Source organism: Cryptomeria japonica, chromosome 10 (genome assembly GCF_030272615.1).
Source record: "Cryptomeria japonica chromosome 10, Sugi_1.0, whole genome shotgun sequence".
Taxonomy (NCBI): Eukaryota; Viridiplantae; Streptophyta; class Pinopsida; order Cupressales; family Cupressaceae; genus Cryptomeria; species Cryptomeria japonica.
In genome coordinates this window covers 20,819,190-20,842,978 of record NC_081414.1, presented here as the reverse complement: position 1 = coordinate 20,842,978, position 23,789 = coordinate 20,819,190, and the positions used below count along the sequence as shown (strand labels likewise).

General features: G+C 37.9%; 2 protein-coding genes across 2 annotated transcripts; both read left to right on the top strand.

Annotated features, from left to right (window-relative positions):
* Window positions 1-2,180: 2,180 nt before the first annotated feature.
* LOC131858752 (G-type lectin S-receptor-like serine/threonine-protein kinase At2g19130) lies at window positions 2,181-3,005 on the top strand. Its single transcript, XM_059212199.1, has one exon. It carries the CDS (start codon window positions 2,181-2,183, stop codon window positions 3,003-3,005), a length of 825 nt encoding a protein of 274 aa, XP_059068182.1.
* Window positions 2,189-4,899, top strand: LOC131076757 (G-type lectin S-receptor-like serine/threonine-protein kinase At2g19130). Its single transcript, XM_058014079.2, has 2 exons — window positions 2,189-4,296; window positions 4,386-4,899. Exon 1 carries the CDS (start codon window positions 3,006-3,008, stop codon window positions 3,804-3,806), a length of 801 nt encoding a protein of 266 aa, XP_057870062.2. The 5' UTR covers window positions 2,189-3,005; the 3' UTR covers window positions 3,807-4,296; window positions 4,386-4,899.
* Window positions 4,900-23,789: the final 18,890 nt, after the last annotated feature.

Below are 23,789 nucleotides of genomic sequence, written 5' to 3'. Positions count from 1 at the left end.
AACTTATGTGTATCCCTTGACATATGAACCCTCTATTGGAGTAATTAATGTATATGAAAAACAAGCTTGAGAACAATAAATACATTGTGGCTAACAAGAACCTAGAATTAAGGGGTATCCATTCCATTAGGGCACAGTCCCATTTTGATGATGGATCACTGCACTCAACAAGACTTGATCCTTGGTGGTCTTATTAAGAACCTTCCAACTTCACCAAGGGCCCATGTTTCACTTGCCATGGTAAATCATTCTTTAGGGCTTGTCTCTTTTGCACAACACAAATTTCTCTCATATAAATAGGTCCTCTACCATTTCTTGACTTTGTGGGCAGTCACTTCTTCCATGGCATTGCCATGTCTCATGCCATCTATTCTTTTGCCTTTATCATGTTGGTCTACATTCTTTAAGCAAGAGCACACAGGCGCATGAATACATTGTGCTCTGATCCCAAAATGACAAATAAGATATGCTTGATTGATATATTATTCAAAGATCCAAAGGGAATTTATACAAGGAGGAAAGAGACAATTCTATAAAAAATCTACTAACAACGTAATATAATAGTTAAAATAACTACACTACAAAGTAGACAGAATGACAAGAGTAATGGTAAGAACAATATTAGAGATGGTTACAAGGAGATCTCTAGAAGGATCTAGGAAATATAAAGAAACTTGTGGCCTACCTAAAATAGGAGAAGAATAACTGAGAAGGATAAGGATAAAAGAAGGAGTGGCTTGGAAGGGAGGAGGTGAGCCAGACAATTCAAAGGATTTGATGATCTTACTCTTTGAAATTTATTCTTGAGTATTTTCTTTATAAGGTTAATTATTTAAATATTATCAAAGGATTCAATTATCAAAGTAGAAGGATTAGCATCATTACTTGAATTTATAAGCTCTAGCGAAAATATATGATTAATAAGAATCATACCTTTCCCATCCATTTATTTTGTACATATAAATCATGTGATTGGAGACATCTTCTCATTAGAATAAATACAAGCATTCAAATCTTTAATTATAAATTCTTAAACTTGACTCAAAGTCTTTATAAGATTTATTCTTAAACGTTACAAAAAAATGATAATAAAAGATAAGATAATTAAAAAGATATAACTAGAAAATTAAACAACAGTCACAATCCTAAGGCTAGGGGAAGAGCACCAATAGATAACATAGTTCCAATAACCGTCACCTTATTGTCATTTTGACCCCCCAATAGCTGTCATAGTGAAAACACCATTAATACATTTGTTTTGTACCAATAGCCGATCATTTTTTGTAATTTTTTGCTTATAATTGGCCCATTTGTGCACCACTATTGGAACATTTGGGCACCACTATTGGGACATTTGTCAACAAGTACTAGTGGCTGGAATATCTTTAGTTAGGTATCAGGCGACACTTTGAAATGTGTACTTTTTGACCTTTGTGCGCATAATTGATTCCATAGCATGCATCATTACTACCCAGAAGCTAGATCAATAGTTATAAGCAATTAAGTCGCATACGAAGACAACTAAAAAAAAATCAAAATCCGATGTACCATTTAAGATCTGTGGATACACGAATTTAGCTATGACAACTACTGATGCTCTTCCTCTAGATCCTAAAAGTTTAAATATATGCTAATTTACCAAAATTGAGGGAGAACTAACGATATCATTTAATATTACTCTTAAGCCATGAGAGATACTCCTACTCACTCGTACCCCAAGAATAAACCGCGAAAGCATTCCCATGTGAAAGGAAGAAAGTTCAAGCTCAAATGGAATACAAACGTTGAAGCGTTCAAAACTATACATGACACGGAAGACTTGGAAACGTTTTTCCGTTCGAAGCCTATGAAATTGGCTTTGATTATTTGTTCAATGAATGTGAAATCTTCCTACCTCAATTATATTTCGTATCAAAGAAGTTTAACGTTTTTGATCAATCACACATCAACCAGCTGGAAGGCTATCACGCTGTCGTGCCTAGATTTAGGCTTCCACTTCCCAGGTAAGCATCACCATTTATGGAACTTGTCTTCATTTGTCCAAATCTAACAGAAACTTCCACATACTTGAATTGAATCGAATATAGGACTGCTGTCGAAACCAAAGGCCCAAGGGTTAAAGATCAAATCTGAGCTATAAAGAACCAAACAACTAAACAATCAAGCCTGTAAACGCCACCATGAAATACGTTCTTAAAGGTCAGATCTCAATCTCTTTGAGAGATTTGGCTCTTACTCTTATTCTACTCATTTGCAGTAGCGGAGTTTACGCCTTTGCCATTACTGCAGACGAAACGGGCACAATCGGGCTGGGCTCTAGCGTGAGGAGAGACCAGAAATGGCTTTCTTCGGACGGAATGTTTGCTATGGGTATATTCTCTCTGAAAGAAGGAACCAATTATCTGGGCATCTGGTATGCCAAGATTACATCCCCAATGCGAAGCAGGATTATTTGGGTATCGAACAGGGACAACCCTGCTTCAAATTCTGCCTCCGTTCAGTTCCGTTTGGACGGAAACCTACTGCTCTTGGACCAGGGGAAACAAATCTGGAGTAGCAACACAAGCCGACTAAACGTATCCTTTGCACGACTTGACAAAACCGGAAATTTCCTCCTAATTTCCAGGCATAACAGCAGTTCAGACGGAGCAGTGGCCGTGTGGGAAAGCTTTGGCATGCCGTGCGATACTCTGATACCGGGAATGAAGCTACGTTTCGGATCAAAGCTGACTTCTTGGAAAGATTCAAAAGATCCTGCTCCGGGCCCCTATTCTGTTATCGTCGACAAGGATTTTGTTCTTGGACTCTACTGGAACTCCACTGTGGCTTACTGGACCTCAGGCGACTTCGACAACAGCAGCAGCACCTTCTCCAACATGCAGTTTTTGAGGAGAGTGAACAAGCGCTACAACCAGATTAATCTGATATTTAGCTCTGGAAAGCTTGTGCTTTTTTGGAACTCCACGGAATTCTACGAGCGTATTGTGGTGAGCCACAGAGGCTAGATGGAGTTGCAGCAATATATTGTGGGCGACAACATAAATATATGGCAGCAGCTCTGGTTTGCGCCCGACGATCCATGCATGATCCATAAAGCCTGTGGATCGTACGGCGTTTGTACTCCACAACAAGACCGTGTGATGGGATGCGCTTGTGCCACGGGCTTCCGCGTATCAGATTCGAAATCGTGGGATGCGGAAGACACCTCCCAGGGATGCGTCCGTTCGCTTCCACTCAACTGTAGTGCCGATGGCGGCACAAGTGACAATCTTTTACAGTTGGCTGATGTTGAAATGAATGATGGCGGCTCCCCTTCGAGCGCCACCGCCGGTAAATCCGAAGGGTGGTGCTCTCGCAAATGCCTTTCTGATTGCTCTTGCATTGCCTATTCCTACCAAAGAAACGGAAGTTGTTTCACATATTCTGATGCCTCTTCATTCGGCCTGAGGAACTCTTCTGCGTCTACAGCAGCAGCCATGGGCATCCACATCAGGTTTTCTGCGCGGCAGCGCTTGGCTGCAATTGCGCCATCTCTTCCTCCTGCACCGGGGGCAGCAATTAGCCAAACGCACAAAAACCATACAATTGTAAAGATGGTTCTGTTTTTGGTGCTGCCGCTTCTTGCTCTTGCATATGGCTGCTTTTTGTGGATTTGGTGCAGAAAAAGGCGCTCCGTATCAATGGCGGGCTTACCCAATTACGATCTTATGGCAGAGATGCCTCACAGGTTCACGTACGATGAGCTGCGAATCGTCACTAAGAATTTCAGTCACAAGGTGGGCAGCGGGGGTTTCGGAAATGTTTAAAAAGGATTTCTTTCAGACAACAGAATCTTGGCTGTTAAGAGACTCAAGAAATCCAAGCAGATAGAGAAAGAATTTCAAACAGAAGTGCTCATTATAGTCGCTATTCATCACCAGAATCTGGTTCGATTATTTGGCTTCTGTGCGGAAGGGAGTCATAGGTTGCTTGTTTATGAGTACCTTGAAAATAGCTCGCTTGACAGATTCCTTTTCAAGGGCAGAAAAAAGAAAACGTTGAGCTGGGGCAGACGCTTTTCCATCGCTGTGGGCACTGCGCGTGGACTGGCATACATTCACGAGGAGTGCAGAGATCGAATTATGCATTTCGATGTAAAACCAGCCAACATTCTGCTTGACCACGATTTTGCCGCAAAACTGCCAGATTTTGGAACTGCTAAACTTGTGGATCAAGATATGAGTCGTGTGATCACAAGAACCAGAGATACAAGGGGCTACATGGCTCCCGAATGGCTGGCCAAACTTCCCATTACAAGTAAGTTTAGTGTTCCTCAAATCTTTCTTACTTTTCGTTGATTTCACCTTTTTTAAGCCAATCACTCATGTCTTTCGTGGCTTTTCCAGCAAAAGCAGATGTATAGAGTTATGGGATTACTCTTCTGGAGATTGTAAGTGGCCGAAGAAATGTGAATTTGAACACAGCCAGTGAGAAATGGTTTCTTCAAGTGTGGGCATCATCTCAACTATCCAAGGGAGAACTCGGGCAGTTGGCAGACATAGAAATGGAAGAAAGTGAGGAGAAAGAAGAGATGGAAAGAGCAGTGAAAGTGGCACTGTGGTGCATACAAGAGGATCCAGAAGCGCGCCCTTCGATGACCACTGTGGTTCAGGTTCTGCAGGGGGACATAACTCTCCCAGATCCTCCCATTCCTTCGGCCTTCACAGAATCGGGAGGACAAACTTCATCTTCGGACGTCTCATCCATCTCAAGACTGCTCCTATTGTCCAAGTTGCAAATATGCTTTCTCTAGCGGTTTACCGTGCTTGATATGTTCATACAGTGGTAGTCGTTTCAGTCCCTGCTTTTCCCCCTCTATTTTCATTATTGATACACCGAGCCTCGGTTATGTTAGTTGTATTAGGGCAGCCTAGAATAAATGGAGGTTTATAAAATTAAGAGGTTTTATGAGATGGACGATAATTTTGTTACTGTTCTTATGTTTTATGTTTTGGTATGTGTTTTTATGAGTGGGATTTTTTTGTTTTTAAAAGAGCTGTGATGTAGATGGAGTTCCTACCATTTGCTAGAAAATGGTCAAGTTTGCAAATGTTGTAAATTTAGATCATTTTGTAATGTAAAAATAATAAACTAGTGTTTTAACAGTTTTTTTAACAAAAACATTCAGATCATTCAAGTACCTATTTAACAATATGGGGAAGAAAATCAGTAGCAGCTTTAGCTTTCATAATTGAAAAAATAATTCAATTTGTTTACTATTATTGCAAAAGAGAAGGATATAAAGAAATTAACATTATAAAAGGCATACGAGATTTATTAATGTGTTTGGCAATGTTGGCATTACCTTGAGGAGTCATGTGCAGTAATGATGTTTCTAAATTGTTCAATATCAATATTAGTTGTAAGTAATGATGTTTCTAAATTGTAGCAATGTGAAAGAGTGGTTTTTAGAAGATTATGTCGTTGGCTTCTTGTGCAATGGCAGTGATGGAATTGTTCATGGCAAGTGTGAATGTTCCTCATATCTCAAACTTGCGCATGAGATAGACGACTGTAGATATGTCTTTCTTATAATTTTCAAATGGTATTTTTGGAAGTTCAAGAAAGTTTTGTTGCAAGAGTTTAGTGTGTAAGTTGTAGTCAATAATTTCATCTTCAGTTTCAATTGTGCATTGTAAGAAGGGTTGGTATGCGAATGTTGTGGTTGATGCACATGTGGTGCAGTGAGTAGTGTTGGCGGTTGATAGGTGAGTTGCATAAATTGTGTGGTGGCACAAGTTGCAAAGTGGTTGATATGGTGGTGTGTGTAGGTTCTTTGTTTTCAATGTTCCAACAACCTGCCATTGGAAGAAATTTTTAATAGAGGTGTTAAATACTTTTGGAATTTAGTGAATGCCAATAATTGTAGTGTTCTTAGTATTGAGTGTTTTAGTTGGTTACCTAGATATTGGAGGAAGAAAGTGTTTGCAAAAAAGCTTTAGTACATTTGCCATTCAATTCATTAATTATGGTGAAGAAGCTTGATCTAATGTTACTTGTTCCTCTTGTGTCACTGCAGACAACATTTTTTAGTCGAAGTGGTGTTCTTGTTGAAATGAGGACCCTTTCTAAGGTGGTATAGGAATTGATATGGATTTTTGGAACTATTAGTTGCAAAAGAGACAAATATGTTAGTCAGTATACTAATTGTATAATTTGGGAGGCATAGAAATTAGGTTGTGTCATGAAAAAATGTGTTATAGTAGTTGTATCGGATGGCAATTCTTTGTCTTTAACTTGTAGTTGAAATTCAGTTGGTTCTTGATTATGAGCCTCTACAAGGATGCCTAGTGTTCCAAATGAATAACTATTTGGTGAGTGGATTAATTGTGAAATGGTTGTATCAGGTGTTAGATTTTGTTGCTTGCATACTCTATCAATACTTTTAATTGTTGTTTTAGTAGTGAGGTATATACAATAATCAACATATCCTCTTTCATATTGTATTTTTTTTTTATTGTGAACTTTTTTAAGTGCACACTTGCACCAGACAATAGTTGGGGCAAAAATGTGTCTATTAATTTTTTGTTAATGTTTACTATTATAGTCATTTTCCCATGGTTATCGATAAGATCAACGTGTGCAATTGGTGCTTTAGGTTCGTTTTGTTAAGTTGTTTTTGATAGCTAGTCCATATCTGACTAGTACATCACCTTCAAAAGTAATGGTAGATTGTGTTGTACATGTTTCAATTTACTTAACGCATGATGCATTTCCAACTTTGAACCATAATCAAGTGAGATTGTTTAGTATGTACACTATTGCGAAAGTATGTCTAGGTAGAATTAGAATGTAGGTACGAGAAGGATTGGAAGAATAATAGTAATGAAAATAATTGAGAGCAAATGATGTATTTGAGAAAAATAAGAGATTTATTTCAAGAATTTAAGAAAGACACTTGCCTTTTTTGTTCTTGATTGTCATTTGAGAAACTTGCATTGTCTAGGGGGTTGTTTTGATGAGATTCTATTTGTGAAGTACAAAGCAATGGATGAGATGATTTAGTATGAATATTGGTAATATACAATATAATAGAAAATAATATTTTGTTATAAATAAAGAGAATTGTGTAATGGATGTACATATTTTCATGATGTGTGCATTTTTTGGATGGCTAGTTGTGGTTAGACATTGTGTCTTTCATTTTGGCTTGTGCAAGAGCTATTGTCTAGAATAAAATATTGTAACAATTTTTCAAATGAAAATTAATACAAAAGCATGTGATTGTTTCAAGAGGACAAAGTAAACAAAGACATACAAAATGCATAATTTAATAGAGAAGCCAAGAGCCTAACCTTCGAATGCACCTTCACAAACCAAATCAATAGTCAATAATTTACATTGTTGAATAAGAGATGAGATAATACTTATAATATCTTGTATTTATAACATGAATAAGCATGGAAACTAAGCAGGAGTGTGGGATCACATAATCAATATGGGATCCACACAGAGCCACTAGAAGTGGCGGGAGCAGCTGGAGCGGCTACCAAAAGAGAATAATAAATATGCAAAAGGCAAATCATAAATATTTTTTCATTAGTCAGCTTAAACAGTGTTGTGGGTTATGAACGTGTACACCAACACCCCCCCTTAAGTACAACTTAGGGAGAAATATGTAAGAGATGCATTATAGGTCTTGACAACATTGCCATATTGGGTACCCACTTACAACTATAATGCAATGATATACAATCTCTCATAAGTAGAGAAATGGAGAAAAACCCCATGGGAGAAATCTCCTCTTGAAAACAAAGAAATGAAATGCTAAAAATAAAAAAGAAAGGAAGGAGGACTCCTCAAGAGCCCCCAAGGACTACTTCCTTCACCCCTAACATTATTTTCAGCTAAAGATAGCGAGGAGATGCCAAAGGTTTAGTGAAGATGTCTGCAACTTGTTGCTCCATAGGCAAATGTTCCAAGGAAAGTATACCATCTTGAATGAGTTGTTGAATGAAATGCATGTGGATTTTAATATGCTTAGTGCGTTGATGTTCTACTAGGTTGCAAGAAATATGTATGGCACTATGTTTATCATACCAAACTCAACCATTAATTATTGAAGCCAAAGAACCTCTTACCTAGCCAAGACATCTCCTTAATACTCAACCTCAGTGGATGATAATGCAATAGCAGTTTGCTTCTTGCAAGACCAAGCCATTGGACTAGAACCAAGATAAAAACCAAAGCCAGAGGTAGACCTTTGATCATCAACATCACCCACCCAATTAGAGTCAATGAAGCCCACAATCTCACTAGCACCAGATGTGTAGTGAATGCCAAACTGTGTAGCGCCTTGATTGTATTGCAATATATGCTTGGTTTCCTTCCAATGAATCTTATGGGGATCTTGAGAGAACCAAGAGACAAGACCAACTGCAAAGGAAATATCAGTATGACAATGTGTCAAGTATAAAAGGCTGCCAACCAATTGCCAATATAAGGTGGCATCAACTACACAACACAATACCTGATTGAAAAGGAGTAGGGGTTGGCTTGCAATCAACCATCCCAAATATTTGAAGCAAATCAAGATCATACATCTACTGGAAATTAAAAATATCGCCAGAAGATTGATGAATTTGAAGACCAAGAGAATAGTGCAACAAACCAAGATCAGTCATATCAAAATGCTCCATAATTTTTTTTTGAATATCCTCAATCATGGTAGGAGAACTCCCTCTGAGAATCAAGTCATCCACATAAAGAACAAGAATGAGAAGATCCCCCCCCATGCCTCTGAATATAAATTGTAGGATTAGACTGACATCTTGTGAATCTAGAACCAAGGAAAAAAATTGTCCATCTTCTCATTCCAAGCTCTGGGATCTTATTTGAGATCGTACAATGAGCGTCAAATACTACAAACAAGTGAGGAGTCCTGCACAAAGCTTGGTGGATTTTCCATATAGATCTCCTCTTGAAGATTACCATGCCAGAAAGCACTCTTCACATCCATTTGATACACCGACCAACCCTTAGATATAACAATAGAAAGTACAAGGCGAATAGAATCCATCTACAAGAGAAAAGGTTTTAGAATAGTCAATACCCTCAACTTGAGAATAACCCTTAGCCACTAGACAAGCCTTATACTTATCAATATAACCATCAGGTACAAATTTGGTATGACACACCCATTTGCACCGGACAAACTTTCTTTCCTTAGGAAGAGGATCCAGATCCCATGTATGATTCTTCATCAAAGAAGAGGATACTCCTCAGCCATAGCACTATCCCATTCTGGAATACCAAAAGCATCTAAAAATTTCCAAGGATCAAAAGAAAATGCATGACCCAAAAGACTGATACCTAAAGTTTTGGAACGAGTGTGGTGAGTAGTAGTCGTTGTCATCATCATCATCATCATCATCATCATCATCATCATCATCATCATCATCATCATCATCATCATCATCATCATCATCATCATCATCCTCATCATCATCCTCATCGTCGTCCTCATCGTCATCCTCATCGTCATCATCATCATCATCATCATCATCATTATCATCATCATCATCATCATCATCATCATCATCATCATCATCATCATCATCATCATCATCATCATCATCATCATCATCATCATCATCATCATCATCATCTAAAGAAGAACTGGGAAGAAGGGAGAGAGGTCTGTGATGGTGAATCCATCGAAGGGAAGGACTCGTCAAAGTGAAGATCATGATAAAAATGTACCTCTCGGGTGATGTGATCAAATAATCGATAACCCTGCGCATCCTCACAATAGCCAACAAAGATGAACCATTGACTCTTCTTCTCCATTACTTTATGTCGACCATCTGGAATGAATGTCCATGCATCACTGCCAAATACTCTAAAGGAGGAAACCTTGGGTTTGACATGAGACCAAGCTTGCTCGGGAGTCATATTCAGAAATGCCTTGTGAGGCATATGATTTTGAATGTAATTGGCACAATTAATAGCCTCTACCCAAAATGCTAGAGCCATGGATCTAGAGTGAATCATACAATTGGCCATCTCTTTTAAGGTTCTATTCTTTTGATTAGCCACACCATTTTGCTGAGGAGTGTATGGCATTGTGTGTTGATAAAGAATACCTCAAGCACAACAGAATTCTAGGAATGTCTGATTGACATGCTCCCTCCCATTATTTGTGCAAATCTTCAAATGGGAATATCCTGACTATGTCTCCACAAATGCAAGGAAGGTCATGAAATATTCAAGAATCTCATCCTTGTACTTCAAAAAGTACACCTATGTGTGCCTAGAGAAGTCATCAATAAAGGTGAGCACATACTTGGCCCCTGAAAATGGAGTGGGAAATTACTTAAGGTCATTATGCACCAATTCAAAGGGTGCCAAAGAACGTGTGGCCATAACCCTATGAAAGGGATCTCTAGGATGCTTGTCAAGGACACAACCTTAACAAAATCCATTTGAATAAGATATCTGAGGTAGACCAATCACCAAATTTCTTGTGCTCATATTTTAAAGATATCTATAGTTTAGGAGCCCAAACCTTTCATACCAAATATTGCTCATAGAATCTTCATGAGCAATAAGGGATGATCTTGATGAAAACTCAAATCCATCAAACCTATACAAACATGATGCATGATTGTTGGTGTAAATAATTATTCATCATGGATATTATTACACCTTACTTAAGTTTACTTAGGAAATGCATTTCATAGTAGTTTAGGTACGAGACACTTGGGTGTTTGTGCCACATTGGGATAGTGTGTGTAGGAGAATTTCCACCTCTTATGGTATTGAGCTTGTTGTTACACTCCACATTTAGTGGATGATCCACCTCATGTGGACTATTATATTGTTTCTCCTACCTGCCCACACCTATTTCCTACCTACCCTTGTTTCCTATTGAGCCACATGTAATGTTTGTGTGCTCACATATCCATACAACCTTGCCTATATAAGGAGACTCATATTCATTGTATGCAACATCGCTTGATGATCCAGTTGATCAGTATTTTCATCTTGATAGAATACAGTTTATTTCTATCATATATTTTGTTCTCTCTTATTTGTGCTTTCCATTGACTCTTGATCTTGGCAAAATATCACATGGTATCAGAGCTGGTCCATGTCTCACATGGTATCAGAGCCATTAGAGTGTCATTGGTTTGCCAATTGAGAGAAATTTGATGCTATTTGGGGTTTGTATTTTGGATCTTTCTATTGCAGATTATTATTAAACCTTGATGGATCAAATCTGAGGTTACCATTGGATTGAGGAGGTCCAAGAAATTCAGTTTTGCCTTTTGTTTCATCCAAATCGAACTTCGGAGGCCAAATCTACAGGCATTTGAAGTTTGAAGCTGCAGCGGAAATTTTCCAGAAATTATAATTTTGCAGGCAATTTTCAAATAGCGATATCTCACTCATCCAGACTCATTTTTTTTAGCAATATTTTTTGTTTTGGGGTAGAATTTCATGATCTGTATAATGGTGTAGGATTTTTCTATTTCTCAGATACAGGTTTTTCAGAAATCGTGAAATCCTGATTTTTACAACTTTGGAGGCTTCATTTGGGCTCATATGGACTCCTTTTCAGGTGCCATTTGTTTTTAAAGTGCATATTTTTTCATCTACTTTCATAATCTGCCATCTGTTTGTAGTGATTTTAAGTAGAAATTGTAATTTCAGTATTTGGCCATTTTTGGCATATTTGGTACTTGTATTTTGCTTGGATCTCAGTTTAGATCACTAGTAGTAATTGTTGAAGTCTCTTAGATCTCATTTTGAGAAGTTGTAAATTGAAATCAAAAGTCCATTTTGCCTTGTTTTGCAAGTGGCCCATTGTATATGCCCTAAGTATAAAGTGCCAAAATCACCATTTTGGGGGGATTTCTTGATTGAGTATTTTGGGGGGGTGTCTTGTGTGATTGTGCCTCTCTCTATCTTGTGTCTTTTTATTTTGGTGCTATGGGTTCTCCTAAATTTCAACTTTTAACTCCTCATAATTATGCATCATAGAAAATTAAGGCATGGAGTAAACTAATGGAAAAAGGACTCATTCATTATGTAAATGAAACTATTACAGCACCACCTGATCCTAAGGATGATCCTAATTCTCAAATTGAATGGCTTACTAAGAATGCTATGGCACTTGGAACTCTTAGAAAGTATGTATCAGATGACCTCATTTTTCACATTGATAAGTGTACAACAATTAAAGAGGCTTGGGATATTTTTAAGAAATTCTATGGTCAAGTTGATGAGATTAAGGGCTACAAGCTTGATGGTGAACTCACAACTTTGGATCCCAAGGATTTTGATACAATCCAAGATTATGTCACAAAAGCAACTGAGTTAAGAGCAAAGCTAAAGGATTGTGGAATTGACAAAAAGGATGCTCAATTGGTTTATAACTTGTTGGACAAACTTCCTTCAGAGTATGTAGCCTTTGTATCTAGCTTTCACACCCATAAGTTAGCTCAAGGTTCCTCATACACTTGTCCCTCATTTGATTCATTCACGGAGATGTTGATACTTGAGAAATCTAAGTTGACCACGATGGGGATTCTCAAATCTTCAAAGTCACAAGCTTTGGTGGCTAATAAAGGGAATCAAAGTAATCAAGGAAAAGGCAAGAATCAAAAGAAACCTAAGTTTAAACCACAACAAGATGGAGCACAATCTTCCTCTCCACAACAAGGTGATTCACCATTCTCACCTAAGAGGAAATCATATAAGGATAATTTATTTTGTGGATATTGCAAGAAGTCAAGACATGATGAACATCATTGTTATAAGAAGGATATTGATGAGTTGAAGAATCTTCTTGAGAAGAATAGAATAAACCTACCTTCTAGAATGTCTACATCGGCTTCTTCTTCCAAGGATAAAGGAAATGATCACTCTTTTGGGATAGATAAAGGAAAGGGACAAGCTCTTTATGCTACTATCAGTCATGATTCAGAGAGATGGCTTCTAGATTCAGGGGCTTCTCATCATATGGCATCTTCATAGTCTATGTTCTCTACATTTGAGCCTTGCACCATGCCGCAGATTTTGATGGGCAATCATACATACATGGATGTGATTGGGAAAGGATCTATTTCCATTGGGGATAACTCCTTTAATGATGAGTTGTGTGTACCCCACTTGAAAAATAATCTTCTTTTCATCTATCAAATCACACATGGGGCAACTAGGAAAACTATGGAGTTTACACCTGATTCAGTTATCATTAGAGACTTGGAGAGTGGAGCTATCATTGCAACTAGGGTGGTTGATCATGCATCTTGATTGTACTCTTTTTCACATTTTGGTCCTATCGATGAGGTTGATTCTTCCTATGTTGATGATTCGGATTTTGAGGAGAACTTTGAGCATTTGAACTTGGGGATTCCCACATGTGACCCGATTCTTGAGCCTTGCATTTCATCTCCTTCTATTGATATCACACCACCTATTGCACTTGATGATACAGCTAGTGTGACAGTTTTTCCTTCTTATGATTCAGTGCAACAGGATATTTCATGTCTTCCAGCTTCAGTTGATTGGGATGCCTACTTGACAAACATTGTAGATTTGTTTGTGGACTCCTACATTGCAGATTTGGGAGACACCATTCATGACATTCATCTTCTCTTTGATGAAGATGATCCTTCTTTGATTGTTGCGAGGGATCACTCTAACCCTCTTGTGCATTCTCTACATGATCAATCTTTAGACGTCGACATGATTGTGGATACTTTTGTACAACACTTGGAGGAGGTCTCTTTATCTTTTGAGGAGACATATGAGTCTTTGGATATTATTCTACATTCATCTCCACTAGATCTTGGAGTGCCCTTTTCAGCAATGTGGCACAGTTTACCACCTTTGGATGGGGTACCTTTCAGCATCGACATGGGGACACTTGAGCAGTTTTCAGAGATTCCTTTCATCATGAGTTTTTTTCATACATCTTCCCTTCATGATTGGGGAGACTTCATGGATACACCTTTGGTTTTGTTTCTTCCTAAGGGGAGGAATGTTGTTCAACGTTCATGGAGCAGTTTCTTCATTCATCTTCGAGCTTCTATCATTGGTGCAGATTCTACATTGAGGGGGGGCTTCCTAGTCTCTCTTCTTCTTCTCTCATATGGAGGGGACTGTTTCCTCACATGGGGTTTTGTCCTTCACATACTTCTATGAGAGTTCTTTGTATCTAGTTTTCATCTCTCTTTTTGTGGGAGGGTTTTTTCCCATTGGGTTTTTCTCTCTTTCCCCGCTTTGTGAGAGATTTCCTTGCATTGGTTTTCATGCATTTGCATTTGTACATGGGTACCTAACATGGCCTGGTAGCTAGGACTCATCTTGCATTTCTTAGTTGTATTGTAGACTTAAGTGCATTCCCCTAAGTTGCACTTAAGGGGGGGTGTTGGTGTAAATAATTATTCATCATGGATATTATTACACCTTACTTAAGTTTACTTAGGAAATGCATTTCATAGTAGTTTAGGTATGAGACACTTGAGTGTTTGTGCCACATTGGGATAGTGTGTGTAGGAGAATTTCCACCTTTTATGGTGTTGAGCTTGTTGTTACACTCCACATTCAGTGGGTGATCCACCTCATGTGGACTATTATATTGTTTCTCCTACCTACCCACACCTATTTCCTACCTACCCTTGTTTCCTATTTAGCCACATGTCATGTTTGTGTGCTCACATATCCATATAGCCTTGCCTATATAAGGAGGCTCATATTCATTGTATGCAACATCGCTTGATGATCCAGTTGATAAATATTTTCATCTTGATAGAATACAGTTTATTTGTATCATCTATTTTGTTCTCTCTTATTTGTGCTTTCCATTGCCTCTTGATCTTGGCAAAATCTCACAATGATCAACTGTGCCTATAGTAATGACCTTTTCAGGATCTTGCATCTCTTGAATAGTTACCTTTGTAGGAGAGAACTCAACAATCCTTCCTGTTGGTTAACATATTTGTCCTCAATGATGATTTTATATATGACTCTGTAATCCCTTCTATGGACCAAATCGGTAACCAATAAATTGGGTAAACTATAAATAGTTTCCCTCTGAATTAAGGTTCAACTCGCTTTATGATATTCAATGAATGAATTTAACAGAAAATAAACTCATAGATATACTTTTTTACCAGAAAGTACTAAAGGCGATAGCCATCCACACATAAACATGTCGTGAATGTGATTTGTTAAAAGTAATTGACTTCACATACCCAAAGAACACTCTTTTTTAACTTCTAACAAGATTAATTAGAAAGAACTCATAAACCAACAACTTCATTCACATATATGATGAACTTCAGAAGAAAAATAATTATCACACTGAAACATAAATTCACACAAAAATTTACTGAAAGCAACTTAAATACACAAATTTAAGCCTATGATAACCATTCATTCATTTCATCCACAGATAAAATGTCTTCTTCAAAACATCACATCTCAAAAATATATCAAGATCTATGAGCCCCTCAAAAATTCTCAGACCTTCTTGAAGTCTTTTAGAAACATATATATAGCCAGAAAGCCTAACTATCTTTTCGAAACTAGAGTTACTTAACTTCATCATGAAGTAAAATTCACTTTGGACATAACTAAAACTATTATAGAGCATGCCTAAATATATTGAACATAAAACTATGATCTAGTAACACTATCAGGGATGATGTTGTGACATGGAACTTCTAGATTGGCTCTGAGTTGCTGCATATTTTCATTCCAGATGGGCCACAAAGAAGTTCTGGATGACCGCAAAGTTAGGGAGTCTGATGTGAGTGTTTCGCTGCTTCCAAACTTCTTTATCCGGCTTAACCTGCACCACTTTGTCTACATGATTATCTAGGTCATTGATGCAAAGGTTTAGTAGAGATTCTATCTTTACAGTTCTAGAGAGGTCTTCAGTTATCAATGTTTTTTCATCCTTTAAATAATCGATCTTTTCTCTAAAAGATTGAATTATTTAGTCTATAGTTTCCATGGTTTTTCCATCATCCTTTAATTATTTGACACCAATGCAACTCAGATCATTTCTCATTGACAAAGTGAGCTTCATCAAATCTATTAATAATTTGGTGAGTTCTTCATACGCCTATTTCACAATTGAGTTTCGCCACTCTATGCTTTTCTGGCATACATAGAACACATTTTCATCCAATCTGGGCACTGCCTTCTCTGCTAGAAATTTCATCACACCATATTTTGGAACTCACCCATCTGAGCGATTACTACTGGCCATTTTGCTTCTTCTTTCCTCTACAAGACCATCTGTGTTTCTAAATATTTAATCACCACCATAGCATCATCATATAATTTACTCAGGTCTTTGATATAGCTTGTACCTACTTGAATTGTTCCCTCAAATCATTCCAAAAATACTTCAGTTATCATTTTTCTCCTCTAGATTTGGCTCAACATTTTGTGGTTGATTGGAGATTTAGTATCAAAAGATGTAGGCAATTGAGAAATTGGTTGAGGGCTAGGATTGTGAATGGCATCAATATATTCAGCCATCAACCTTATTGTCTGCTTTAATTCTTGTTTCTCTTTCTTGTCCTTCTAGGTTCTTGAAATGATCTTTTTAGTGGAAGCTTCTAAATGATGCACATCAGTGGCTCTTGTAGTAGTCCCAAGATTAATCTTCTCGATGGTAAAATCCTTGGTTGTGGGATTTTCCACTTCTTCATTAGTCATAGGATGAGCCACTTCTATTGTCCAATTCATTGTATTAGGATCAAAATCCATCCTTGAGATAGTTTTCAATTTATTAGACTTAGGAGTCTTACCCAGCTACTTGCTCACCATATCCTCTATTGGAAATGAAGTTGGCACTACATTCCTCTTTTTGTTGCTGACAAAGGTTTCCAACCATTGTGGATCACTAATTGCTACACTTTTCTCTGCAGGAACCTGTTCTTGCATCACATTCATCACTGTCATTATATTGGTAGGGTCGGCATCCTCTTCTCATGGCTTTTCTGGATCAATAATTTCCATAGCTAGTATTTCTTCATTCAACACTACCATTATAATTTCACTCTCCTGAGATTCCTCTAGATCAACCACCAAAGTATTTTCTTGATTTCCCCTGCCTTTACTTCTAGTTCTAGACCGAGTGGTTCGAGCAGGTAACTGGCTTACAAGGGATTTCTTCAATTTCTTGCTAGTAGTTGCACCTACACCACAAGATTGAACAAATTTATCAGACGAAACAATTGGAACTTGTGAAGAAAGGCCTTTGATAGTTTCTTTTCCAACTCTTTGCTCTCTCAGCCATTTCTCAGTCCTTTGAGTTACAGGGAATGTGTTTGTGCAAACCCTTTACTGTCAAATTTAATGCGCGCTACATAGCAATTCAAGTTGAGCTTCTTTAAATCCACCTCCAAGTTCAATGCATCAGAAACAATTTTGGAAATATAATATCCTAATTCAATAGGGAAAGAAACTATTGAACTTTATTTTGCTAATATATTCTTATCAATGTGAGCTAACTGTCTGCAAACTTCTATCAACACAAAGAAGTCCAATGCATACTACGACAATCTGAATGGTTCACCTTCAAACTCTCCTACTCTTATATAAGTGAACCAAGGAAACTAAATAAAATAGCTGTTGTAGGTGCTTATCAATTGCATGCTTTCATCTAAGAGCCTTCGGTTTATATTTCCTTGCAATCCGTGAACCAGTCTACCTGTGAACATATCATTCATTCTCCTAAATTTTTCTAGACATCTTTGTAACTGTAAATGTCGATGATAATCATAAATATTCATTCCTTCAACCCAAGGTTCATGATACAGTCCCGACAAGGGTCTTATACAAGACAGACAATAAAATAGATAATAAGACATATAAAAAATATTGTTCCTAAGGCAATTTCTTAGACCTTCATGAAGCCTTTCTACAATTACTTATGTCCAATCTAGATAGAGCTCACCATTTGAAAGCACTTGAATAAAGAAATACATCCAATCCTCCCAGAAGAATGTTTATTGGTTTCCCTTTGCCCTATGCACATGATTACAATATCCCCGACTCCTCTAATTAGATGTTCTCTTGTTAATGGTTTAGGCATCCTAGAACCTCCCTTCTAAAACTTCAACAATAAATTCCTAGAAATGACACTTCTATATGTGGTCTTTTTCTTAGAGAAAAAGTCATAGAATGAGGTTATTGTCCAGTCTTCATAGGGTTCCTTCGAAGGAATTTTTATTACGGCCATTACAGTTTCCCTATTGATACTCAATAACACCCCTCCATCTGCAGACCTAATGCACCTATGCTCTAGGTCATATCTATTCATGCATTCTAACACCAATTTTGGGCATTGCATAGCTATAGGAAAAGCAGTGTTTTCTATTAGCCCATTATTTATAATTTTCTCCATCATTGGGGATTCCTTCAGGTTTTTATCTCTCTCTAAGAAATATTTCAAATCAGCCCGAGATAATGAAGTATCCCCAAAATCAGGTAAAGAGCATATAAGACTAGAAATCAGCCCTAATTTGGGACATGCAAGCCTAATCGCAATGACTTATGCAAAAAAAAATGCAAGAGATGAACCCTACTAAAGAGTGGTAGAAATTCAACCAATTCTCCCTTCTAAGGTAAAGAAATTACAGAGGAAACAAAAAACTTGGGAACTCACCTTTCATACAACTGAAACCTTGCTGAGCTTGAAGAATGAAGCTAATTATCTCTAGTGACGAGTTCTTACCTTTCTAAATTTAGCTTCTGAATGTTGAAACAAATCATTTGAATTCTATAAAAAGGCTTAAAATCTGGCTTTATGGGTATCATACCTCAAGCATCAAATCCACTCATGCAGAGATTATCTCGAAAGGACATAATTCTGACACTTGCATTAATTACACATCACTCCTCTCCAGGTGCTTACCATATAATAATTATTTTTATTTTACGAAAAATTCCTTTCAAAATTTTAAATTCTCGATATTCTAGAATATTCCCTTTTTCTTCAACTTTTATGTCCTTTCTCTACCCATCATTTGTCTTATTGCTCCATGAACTTTTAACATGTGAACCTTTGAACCAAGATAAAGGTTTAATGATTCGGGTTCACTTGCTGCTATGATTTTCCTGCACATGCTTCAAACTTGATTAAACAAAGACTCGAGACATGCATATACAAGATGGACCAATGAACCAATGAACTAACATATAGGTTCAAGCAGGAATTTCAAAAGGACACTTCGGCCTACAAGGTCTTAGATAAGAGGGTTAAAATGAAACAATAATGGAATATGAATATAATAGCAATAAATATATTCCACATGTGCAGACATAAGGGTAACAATTGGATCTGATTGGGGACCGGGATTGAGAAGGACCAGGTGACGAACTTAGAATCTCTAGTTTTGCAAATACTTATAATCACATAAAAGAAGGACCCAGACAAGTCAAAATTTACATGAACACTAGAACAAAATAAATAAACAAAGACTATGGACAATAACAGGGGATTCTTGCTTTACAATTGATAGAGTTTTAGATCTTGCCCATTATAGGATAGAGGCAAGATCATTCCATCTGGGTATTTTAATTTAAAAGAGTTAGGCCCCAATACCTGATGAATTCTGAATGGTCCTTTCCAAAGAGAGTCAAATTTCCCATGAGCTCATTTAGGTTCTCTCCTTTTGTCCCATAGCAACACCTGATCTCCTTGCATAAATTTTCTTGGTCTTGCCTTCTGATAAAAAATCCTTTTTACACGAGCTTGATGAGTTGTGATATGATCTACCAGGTCACTCCTTTCTTCATCCATCTTGGTCAAGTACATTATCCTCTTCTCTAGGGAGTCTTGAAAGTACCGATCCTCAACCACCTTCTATAATTTAGTTGTTGATAATTCCAATGGAAGTGATAATTGAGCTCCTATCCCATATACCAATTCAAAAGGCAACATTTCTATTGCTCTCTTTGGTGATGTTCTGGCATCCCAGAGTGCCTCATAGAGTTTTTTATTCTAATCCTTATCATTATCACTCACCAACTTCTTCATTATAGCTATCAAATTCTTATTTTTGGACTCTGCTTGTTTGTTTCCCTATGGATAGTAATCCGATGAATGGGAGAGTGAGATGCTATGATCGTAGCAAAACATGGCTAGCTCTGAGGAAGAGAAAATAAGTGGCATTGTCTATCACAATCTTTTGAGGAACACCAAAACGTACGAATATGTTTTCTTTGAGGAAATTGCATACGATCTCATAAGTTGTTCTCTTCACTAGAATCACCTCCACCCACTTAGTGAAATAATTAGTAGCTATCAGACTATGGATGTTCCCTGCACTAGAAGTAGGCATGAGAGGTCCAATAAAATCTAAACCCCATTGCTTAAAGGGCTCTTCTATAACAATAGGTCTTAGTGGTAACGCCACTATTGGTGTAAATAATTATTCATCATGGATATTGTCACACCTTACTTAAGTTTACCTAGGAAATGTATTTCAGAGTAGTTTGGGTATGATACACTTGGGTGTTTGTGCCACATTGGGATAGTGTGTGTATGAGAATTTTCACCTTTTATGGTGTTGATCTTGTTACTACTCTATCATATCCACTTATTGTGGAGTAATAATTCCACCTTCGGTGGGTGATTCACCTCATGTGGAATATTTTATTGTTTCTCCTACCTACAACACCTATTTCCAACCTACCCTTGTTTCTTATTGAGCCACATGTCATGTTTGTGTGCTCACATATCCATATAGCCTTGCCTATATAAGCAGACTCATATTCATTGTTTGTAACAACTATTGATCTATTGATCATTTATCTATTGATGAGAATACAGTTTATTCTTGTCGTATATTTTGTCTCTCTAATTTTTACTTTTCATTAAGCTCTTGATCTTGGCAAAATATCACATGGTATCAGAGCCATTAGAGCATCATTGATTCGTCCTTGAGAGGCATTATTGCAACGTCAAGCGACAGATCTAAGGAGAAGCATCTTTTGGAGGCATCCTAGATCAGATCTGACATCGTCATTGTGTCTGGGTGGCTGTTTCCATGAATTTTGAGTATAAATTTGGCCTATTTTGGTGAAAATCAAATTTGGGGCTTGGAGGAAAAATTTTGCCCAATTTGGGCGGTCCAGTATGGATTTTTCGAAATTTTTTGCAAAAAAAATTCATTTTTAATTCGCAGAAATCTATTTATTGAAAAGTTTTATTCAAAAAAAATTTTAAAAAAATAAATCTATTTTTACCGGTTGTTCTAGCCCCACTGCATCATCATCCACGTTGACTCCACCCGGCCTGGTCCTCTACTGCAGGTTCTCCCAGTCACCGTCACTGCCGGCACTCGACCTCTTGCGTCGGTCTCCTGTTGCTACCTCCCCTACACGCGGCTACCAGCGACCTATGCTACGCAAACCCCGGCTACCGGTGACCTGCGTCATGCGGAAAGCCATTGGGCTACAAACACATGTCACCTCCCTCGTACCTCACCCAGTCAGCATACCATGTTAGTCAACATGCCAAATTCCGTATAGTACGAACATAGTCACCGAGCATAGTTGGCCACCTAGTCATCTGACATGTCATCATTTTTGGCCAATCACATTCTTCCACGTGTCATTGTGTACCGTACGGACGCCCAGTCAACAGGGGGTGAAGTGTTCACGATGGATAGATGACCGTCAAATTTAACCTCGTGTTTTGATGATATCATCATTTTTTGAAAATTTGGCAGGCCCCTTCCATTGAGCTTTTAGATTTTGCAGTTCAACTTCAAATGGCCATATCTTGCTCATTTTTGCTCCTTTTTGGGTGCAATCTTCATTGAAATGGGCTTGAATTTCATGTAATTTCGTGTGGTGGCACTATTTTTTGATTTTGATGAACAAAGTGTAGCGTCATAAATTGTACGCACTTGCTAGGGTGGTACAATTTCACACCTAGTTTAGCACCCGCCTTAGTGCATTTTACATTCTGCATTGCATTTCTCCTTAAGCAATTAATTAATCAAATTAATTAAGTCTAAGGTCCTATTTCATCATTCTCTACATCATAAAATTGGGCCCTTTTCACTAAAGCGCACCCTTCGCATTTTATTCCTCCAATACACCACTTAATCAAAAACCCTAATTAAGTCCTATTTCGAACTTGGGGGCTTGATTTCGGGGCCAAAACATCTCGAAATCACCTGTAACTTCGGGATTCTCTCTAAAATCATCATATCCGACGGCCCTGAAAATTTGGTGAAAAGTTGTCGGGACCATGGCGCCCGGAGTGCAACATGGTCCCGGACATTTTTCCCAAAATTTTAGGACAACGATCCAATCATAAAATAAAGCTTAACCCCAAGAAATTGGCGGGATATTCAATTTCTAGGTCGGCCAAAATACGAATTTACGACCTAGGGTTTCATACATAAAAGCTCTCTTTCCTCATTTGAAGGGATCAGATTTTTGTTTCCAGGAACTTCATATGCAGCGAAAGAGTAGATCTTTGAGGACTTCAACAACATTCAACGTCATTCTATCAAGCATCTATCAAATTCATTCATCCACTTAGGGCTTGGAAGACATTGAAGAACAATAGGAGATTACCGACTGAAGATTGGCTTGTACTCCTCCCTTGAGGGTTGGGTATGATTTCGTATTGTTTTCATGTCTTTGCATAAGCTTTGATACATCATTTATTCACGCTTTAGATCAAATTACATCTTGATTTAGAGCATTTACATTATCATTTACAAGCAATTAGGGTTTACTTTCTAGGTTGCTCTAGTTTGCTTTCTTGCATTTTGGACCTTGCACACACACTAGGTCTGCACACACAATACATTTTACAAAACAACTTGGCTATCCGTGGAGGTGGAAATCACCGAAGCGGGGGTTTGACTAAGGCAAAACCCTATATAGCCGCCCCTCCCCCCTTTAAGATATTATTGCAGGTTTCGGGATTCGGACGACGCCGCGGGATACAGATCCGAAGAGAGAAGGTTGGAACAACACTCTGTGTGAAATTGCAGAGCAGGAGACTGGGACAGGGGCGCTGGGCACCCTGGTCCTGCCAGGACAGGGGCGCTGGGCGCCCTGGTCCCTGGGACAGAGGCGCTGGGCGCCCTGGTCCTCCGGACAGACAGTTTACAAACAGTTTCCAGACAGTGTTTCAAAGTGCAGAACAATGGTTTCCGGTGCAGTTTTCAGGACAGTGGCGCCCGTGCCCCTGTCCTGAACATTTTCAGTCCGATTTTGACTCTGGGTACATATCTGCATTCTTATTTCATCCTTGTACTTACAGTTGTTCATTGTTTAATCTCAATTCTGCAATCTTGTTATTAGTTCATACTTGTATTTTGAGATTAGGGTTTGAACTTGCATCACTTGATCTTACAATTTCAACAAGGGAATAGGAATCCTAATAGATATCCCATGGCTCTCTCTTTCACAAAAAGAAGTAGCCAATTGTGCGATATCTCTAGGCTCTTTCGTATTCCATAATGTGTGTTAAAAGGTAGGATTAGGGCATGATTAGCCTAGTCTCACTTTTTCCCCCACACATTTTGGTGAACCCGACGTGAATCTATCATTGCTTCCTCTTGCATTGCATTTGTTAGATCTAGATCTAGATTTAGTGTGTTTTCATTTCATTTTCATTAAAAAGAAAAAAAAGAAAAAAAGTGTGTTTCTTTGCATTGAGTGTTTAAGTTTTGTGTAATCTTTTCAAAATGTCAGATTTTTATTTGCAAAATGTTCATACTTTCGATGATTATTATGAGTATAGCCAA

Coding starts and splice junctions, on each gene's coding strand:
- LOC131858752 (XM_059212199.1), top strand. CDS start 2,181: ATGAAATACGTTCTTAAAGGTCAGATCTCAATCTCTTTGAGAGATTTG.
- LOC131076757 (XM_058014079.2), top strand. CDS start 3,006: ATGGAGTTGCAGCAATATATTGTGGGCGACAACATAAATATATGGCAG.